Consider the following 7,326-nt stretch of genomic DNA (forward strand, 5'->3'; position numbering starts at 1 on the left):
TTTCCCACTCCCAGACCTTGACCAGATGGAGAAGGCAGCTGCAAGGAAGAGGAAGATGGCCAGGGACAGCCAGGCAGGTGAGGAGGAAGTCAGTGCCCCTTTGCCCCTCTCTCCTGCTCCATCTCCCAGCCCAGCCTGGCCCCGGCTGCAGGACAACCCCGCTGCCGACGCCGTCCTGCCGGGGATGCACTGGGGGGATCTCCTTGGCCTTCCCTCTGGCATGGAGGCAAATCCCATCCTGTCCTTGTGCTTCCTCCCCTGGACAAAGAGCTGAGGACAGAGACCAGGGAGGACAAATCCCCACGGCAGAACCTCATGGAAGAGGCTGTTTTCAGCGCCTCCATGGTGCAGGATTCCAAAGGGGAAGAAAAGTCACAGAGATCCCGCAAGAGGAGGTACTCCAAACCCACCTCAGAGTACTCAGAGGAGGAAAGACCGACCCAGTGCCAGGAAGGTGGACAGAGCTTCAGCCAGGGCTCTGAGCTGGTGGTCCAGGAGCAGCTTCATGATGGGGAGAAGCCCCACAAGTGCTTGGAGTGTGGGAAGAGCTTCAGCTGGAGCAACACCCTGATCCAGTACCAGATGATCCACACCAGGGAGAGGCCCTGTGAGTGTCCTGAGTGTGGGAAGAGGTTTCAGACCAGCTCACACCTCCTCAAGAACCAGTGGATTCACACAGAGGAGAAGCACTTCTGCTGTCCTGTCTGCAGGAAGGGCTTCAAGAACAACTCCCACCTCGTCACCCACCAGCGCATCCACACCGGGGAGAGGCCCTGTGAGTGTCCCCAGTGCAGGAAGAGCTTCACCCACAGCTCTCCCTTGACCAGGCACCGACAGAGGCACTGGTAAGGGAAGCCCTGTGAGTGACCCGACTGTGGGGAGAGCTTTGTGTGCTGCTCCAACTCTATCCTGCATCAGGGGATCACGTTGGGCAGAGCCCTGATGACCCACATTCCCTGTGATCTGCACTGGGGAGACACTGGGCTGGTGGTCCTTTTGTTTGGTGGTCCCTAATATTCTTTTGATTTCTCTTCATCCCTTTGAAACAGACAAAATTGGGATAAAAATGAAAAAATTCATCAAAGACATCTAAAGGCTCATTTTTTGCTAGTCTTTTGAGGGGATCTGGGATTCAGGGAGATACTTGAAGGGATTTAGGGATTTGGGGGTATTTGGTGTCATTTTCTCCATTTCCTGGCACTCAAAGAGTAATAAGAAGGTTTGATTTTTTTACCTCAAAACCACTCAATGCCACAGAAAGCTATTCAACCCCACCCCAAAATTTCTTGATTTCAGCAGCCCCTCAGGGTGGAACGGGGTTGGAAGGACTTTGGTGAAGTGTGCTGCAAATCAGGAGGGGTGAGGTGGGCATTGGGTGGAGTAGGATGGGTGGGATGGGGTTTGGGAGGGGTGGGATGGGGGAAATATGTCTTGGGAAGGGGGTCCTGATGTCCAGGAGAGGTGGGATGGCTTTGGTTGGGGATTGGGAGGGTGTGGTGAAATCTGGAATGAGAAAGCCGAAGGCTGGGAATGATGAAGGGAGAGGGAACCCATTCCTGAGGGAGTTTTTGGGTATTCCACATTCCTAAAGGCATTTTGGTGCATCCCAGGTTTCTGAGGCGGTTTGGGGGCACTCCCCAATTCTTGGCAGGGGGTTCCAGAGAGCAGCTCCATGGAGCCCCATTGCCAGGGGTGGTTGCTTTGGGCACGAGCTCAGAGCTGCAGCCAGAGTCCATTGCCTCGGTGCTGGAGAGCAGAGAAATGATGAAAGGCCCCAGATATCTGCAGGGTGTGTTTGGGGGACCAGGACAAGTTCTGCATAGGTGGGACAGTCACTGCCCCAGCCCCAGCCACTGCAGCCTCTGGGCCAGCCCCAAAGTGGCTGCCAAGCCCCTGGCACCCCCAAAACCCCACCTGTGAGAGGGACAAGAGCAGGTGAGGCTGTGACATGGCTGTGACACTGACATGTCCCACAGCCCCAGAGCTCACAGCAGCTGAGATGGGCTGGATCCAAGGTCCTGGCTGTGGATGTCTCTCTCTCTCTTCTCCTGACTTCCTCTTCTCAAAATATGGATAACTTGAAGTTGTAGGGTTTAGCGTTTTCTGAGTCAGTGCTTTGTAAAGTGCCTTACCATAATTCCAGGTTTAATATAATTTATAAGCTGAGTACTATTTCTGTGTAAATGTTTACATCATAGGTTATAACTTAGGAAAAATACTGTTCAGTGCTGTTCTTTTGTTAAATTGTGTAAGGTGTAAGTTAAGGTTAAGGTAGAAGCTAAGTCCTGTTAGTTTGAGCTCTGTTCAGCTTTTAGGCCATGTTCCTTTTATCCTTGCCCTCACTGTCCTCTTGTCACACACACACAGAGGGACAGTTCTCGGTTTGTTTGTGGTTTGATTGCTGGATTTGGTTTGGCTGTCTTGATGCTTTCCTTCCTTGGTGTGCCCAGAGTGTCCAGTCAGGGGTAGAGTGACTCTTGCCAAGGAACTTTGTCATACCTCACCACCTGTGCTCCCAATTGGTGACTTCTGTCAAATATGCTAATCTAGTAAACTTATAAAACGGTATTGACTTCATGGGGGGGTTGGGCGTTTTGTGGACATTATCTGTATCTGCCCCTTGGAGGCCTCCAATAAAGATCAGCCTTTCTGTTACCTCCTCTATAATATTATCTCCAAAGGGTGTTACTTTATTTCTAGGTTCTGTAAGGCATCAACACAGCGGGGTCTCAGGGCATCCAGGAGACCACAGTGACACAATGACATCTTGGGGAGCCAAGTGCCAGCTGCAAACACAGCAGGGCCTGATGGAAGCCAGGAGCCACTTGGAGAGTGCCAGGGCACGTGGCACTCAGTGCCCGCTGTGACACAGCACAGCCCCATGAGCTCAGCAGACCACTGTGACAACGTGGAATCCCATGGATGCAAGGCTCTACTTGGGCAGAGTGGGGTCTCCTGGGACAGAGGTGCCACTGGGGCATTGCCAGCTCTTGTATAACCCAGTGCCCCTTGTGACACAGGGCAGCCTCATGGAACTGTCCTGGGGATGGTTCATAACCCATCACCATTTTGTGTTGTTTTTTGTTTTGTACCAGGAATGGTCACTGCCTCCCCTCCCTGCCTCTGGGAGTGCTGCAATGGGTGGAGGGGCAGCCCGGGGTCCTGCAGGGGTTGGGGGACAGGGGCTGCCCTTCCTTCTGGTTGGGGGGATTGACTCAGTGGCCACGTGGCACAGCGCATCTGATTTGAGGTCTTGTTGCCCTGTGGTTTTGGTCTTTTGCTTTTTTCCTCTTGTTTTTTTTCTCCTCTTCCTGCTTGGGTGGACGATAACAGACTCCCAGTAGGTACCCCTGGGAGCCCGTCCTGTTTGCTTTGGGTAGGACAGGAACAATGAAAACCTTCCCAATGGCACAACTCCCCAGCCCACATGGGGAAAGGAAAGAAAAAGTTGTCAAGTTCTCAAAACCTTTCTCCTGCTTTGCTGCAAGACTCCTGCTTCACACATGTTGTGGAAAGTCAAGAGAAGCTGCATGGGTGGGATATCTTGTGACAGATGGTGCAACTCATTCTCCAGGAAAGGTTCTTGGAAAGAGCAGACAGGACTGTGGAGAAGATTCTGGGAAAGCTGAAACAGCTTTTCGGAAATGAAATGAAAGTGGAAAGAAACAACCCAAGATATTTTCCTCTGTTTATTTCTCTGTCCCACTTTCCATCTTAAACTACTTCTTCATCTCATTAATTCTAAGTGGGTCTCACCTCTGACATCCAAGACTTGGCAAGATTTAGACACTGTAAAATACCATGAGCTACATCCAGTTTGCCTTCCCGTTTTTCTTGGAAAGCAATGCCGGAGACACAAGTGCAGTGCTTGGGTCAGGTACAAATTCTGCATTCAGGGAATGTGCTGTGACAGTGTCTGACCCTCAGCAGGGACAATGCACAGCAACAGCCAAGGGGATTCCTCTGTCACTGTGCAGGAGTCAAGACTGGGCCCTGACTGAAAACGGCGAAGTTCCCGTGTTTGGACAGGCTCAGGGCTGCCCCAGGGAGAGCAGGGCTCGGTGCGAGGCAGAGGGGGCAACGGAAAAAACTGACAAGGGGACAAACGGCCCTGGAGCTTCAGTTGCAGCAGCAGCAGCGTCAGCAGCGGCAGCAGCGGCAGCAGCAGAGAAGAAAAAAGCGGCTTTGTTGACCAACCCGTGCTTCCCCTCTCCCTCTCCCACAGTCCCGCAGCCTCTCCCTTTCCCAGTGTCCCCCTCCCAACCCAGTCTCCCTTTCCCCTGCTGGGCCGGGCCATGCCTCGGGCCCACCCCCGGCCCCGGGCGGGGCTGCCCCGTCCCTGCCCCCGGGCGTCCCGCCGCGGTCTCGCTTTCGCCCGGCTCTGGCAGTGCTGGCGATGGCGCTGCTGGGCGGGCATCAGTGCCTGGGGCTGGGGCAGCATTGCTGGCCTTTGGCTGCGCCTGTGCCGACCCCAGCCCAGGCCCCGGCCCCGGCCCCGGCCCCGGCCCCGACCCCGGCCTCGGCCCCGGCCCCGGCCCCAGCCCCGGCCCCGGCCCCAGCCCCAGCCCCAGCCCCAGCCCCAGCCCCAGCCCCGGCTCGAGCCTCGGCCCCGGCTCGAGCCTCGGCCCTGTCCCCTGCCCCAGCCCCGGCCCCGGCCCCGGCCCCGGCCCCGGCCCCGGCCCCAGCTCGTCCCTGGGCCCGCAGAGGACACAGGCGGTGCGGCTGCTCCCGCCGCCTCCACTGCGGCTTCCCCGGCCCAAGCTCCTCCGCTTGGCAGCGCGGCCGCTGGCCCTGAGCCGCTGCTGTCCCGTTGCCAGGAGCAAATGCCTGGGGATGCCCAGCCCGGGCCGCTCGAGGGGCGCTCGGGGGCCGTTCCTGGCCCCGGGCCGAGCGCTGACAGCCGCGTCTCGCCGGCAGGGAAGGCGCAGCAGGCCCTCCAGGAGCAGTACCGCCTGGGTTCGCTGCTGGGCCACGGCGGCTTCGGCAGCGTCTGGGCGGCCACACGGCTCTCAGACCGTGCCCCGGTGAGCGGCAGGGCCGGTGGTGGGTGCACGAGGAAGGGGCGCAGGAGGAGGAGGAGGGCGAAGGAGAAGGAGGCTGGGGCTGGGCAGGGCAGGCAGTGAGCTCAGCCTGCTGCTCCCCTTGGCTTGCAGGTGGCCATCAAAAGGGTGCCACGGAACCGTGTCCGGCATTGGGGTGAGCTGGTGAGTGAGCGGGGCCAGCAGGAGAAGCTGGGCCATGCCGGGCAGGGATGAGCTGAGGCCTGGCAGGGTGGAAGCCGCCAGGACGCCTGGAGGGAGAGCGGGCGTGGGGCCAGCAAAGGGTGCAGAGCATCCCGGGCTGGCTGAGGGGTCCCTGACCCCTGGCACGGCCTCAGCCCCACTGACAACATTGTGCTCCTCCCACAGCCCAACGGCACCAGCGCACCACTGGAGATCGTGCTGCTGCACAAGGTCTCCACTGGCTTCCCTGGTGTCGTCCAGCTGCTGGAGTGGCTGGAGCTCCCCAAAGACATCATTATCATCATGGAGCGCCCGGAGCGTTCTCAGGACCTCCAGCACTTCATTCGGGCACGGCGGTTCCTGTGCGAGGAGGTGGCGCGGGAGCTGTTCCGCCAGGTGCTGGAGGCCGTGCGGCACTGCACCAGCTGCGGGGTCCTGCACCGCGACCTCAAGCCAGGGAACATCCTGCTTGACCTGGCCACCGGGCAGGCCAAATTGATTGATTTTGGCTGTGGCACCTACCTACAAGACACAGCCTATACTCACTTTGCAGGTGAGCCCTCGCAGGGGTGTGCTCCCCATTCCAGACATCTCCTGGCCCAACATCTCACAGCCCAGCCTGGGTGTGGCTCTGGGGATTCTCCCTTTCCCTGCCACTCATGGCACTGAGTCTTCAGCCCAGTTGCTTTTGAACACAAGTGGGTGGGGGGACCAGCTTCCAGCTCTGCTGGCAGCCTTTGCCAGCCACTCTGCCTGGGACTGGGACTGGGGCTGGGGCAGCCAGCCCAACAGAAGCACCCGTGGGTGGGGGTGGCTGAGAGGGGAGCCAGAACATGTGCACCAGCCAGTTTGGGGAGCAGGTGAGAAAGGGCTTGGACTGCTGTGATTGCCTGGTTTGCTTTGGGTTCATAATGGTTTTTGGGGCAATGCAGGCAGGGACGAGTAAGGCATGGTTTTTGCCCAGCACTGAGTGGGTTTTGCTTGTCATGGTTGGGCCTTGCCAGGGCTTCCACTGCCACTTTCCAACACCAGTGGCTTCTTTTCCAACCCTAAGTTCGTACACAAGTCCCAGGTGCTGGCCAGAGGGCAGCAGGTCACACCACGTGCCACTGGGGCAGCCCCTGCACGCCCAGGGATGCTGGGGCCAGGCTCTGGGAGCAGCAGCATCCCCCTGATGAACTCCATCTGTATTCCATAGGAACACCGTCATACAGCCCCCCGGAATGGAACCAGTTTGGCTGGTACTATGGACAGCCAGCTACCGTCTGGTCCCTGGGTATCCTGCTGCACCAGATGGTGTGTGGGGAGCACCCTTTCAGGAGGGGCCACAAGATCAGCTGGGACCATCAGCTCTCGCTGCCACCACGGCTCTCTCAAGGTGAATCCTCATCTCTGGGCACGGGGGAAATGCCAGTGCTGGGAGACAGCAGTGGGCTGTGGCAGCTGCTGAGGAGGTGGCACGTGTCCTGCTGTCCTGCTTTCCTCCAAAACAGGGAATTCCTGGGAAAGTTTAGGCCCAGCTCTGAGCAAATGCAGCATGGCCTGAGAATGGGAACAGTGGGACAGACAGGAGCCTTCTCCAACTGACCGGCGGTTTCTGGTTTCTCTCGCCAGAGTGCCAAGATGTCATCCGGCGGTGTTTATCCATGCTGGATGTGGACCGGCCTTCAGTAGAAGACCTGTTCAGTCATCCCTGGATGCAGGATAGTCATCTGCCATAGAAGAAGGGAGAGAGCCACAGAAACAGCGATGCAGGGCCCTGGTAAGTTCCAGCTCCACACATGCCTTGGCAATCCGAAGCAAAGAACCCAGACTTTTTTGTCCTGCCAGTGTCACTGCACAGGGGTCATCAGATGGGAACACACAGCCCCTGTGCTGGAGCTGAGCTGCTCTGCCCAGCACTGCTGGCTGCCATCCCAGCTGCTTTGGCTTGTCCTGGTTCACTGCCAGCTGGGGCCCTGGGCAGAACACTGACAGCCTGGTCTCACTCCCAGGGAAAGAGAAGCAGCCCCTGGAGAAGCCGTGCCAGGTGGGGCTGCTGCTGCTGGAGACAGCCAGGACAACATCAAGGATGAAAACCTCTTCCTCGACCAGGCCACCACAA

The 7,326-nt window shown here is 58.0% G+C and overlaps 1 protein-coding gene across 1 annotated transcript; it reads left to right on the forward strand.

Moving 5' to 3' along the window:
• The first annotated feature begins 342 nt into the window (after positions 1–342).
• On the forward strand, positions 343–6,943 carry LOC134562220 (serine/threonine-protein kinase pim-1-like). The gene is made up of 7 exons (XM_063419642.1): positions 343–454; positions 4,918–5,024; positions 5,154–5,204; positions 5,409–5,453; positions 5,550–5,775; positions 6,421–6,600; positions 6,837–6,943. The coding sequence occupies exons 1-7, from the start codon at positions 343–345 to the stop codon at positions 6,941–6,943; spliced, it is 828 nt and encodes a 275-aa protein (XP_063275712.1).
• Positions 6,944–7,326: the final 383 nt, after the last annotated feature.

Source organism: Prinia subflava, chromosome 26 (genome assembly GCF_021018805.1).
Source record: "Prinia subflava isolate CZ2003 ecotype Zambia chromosome 26, Cam_Psub_1.2, whole genome shotgun sequence".
Lineage (NCBI taxonomy): Eukaryota > Metazoa > Chordata > Aves > Passeriformes > Cisticolidae > Prinia > Prinia subflava.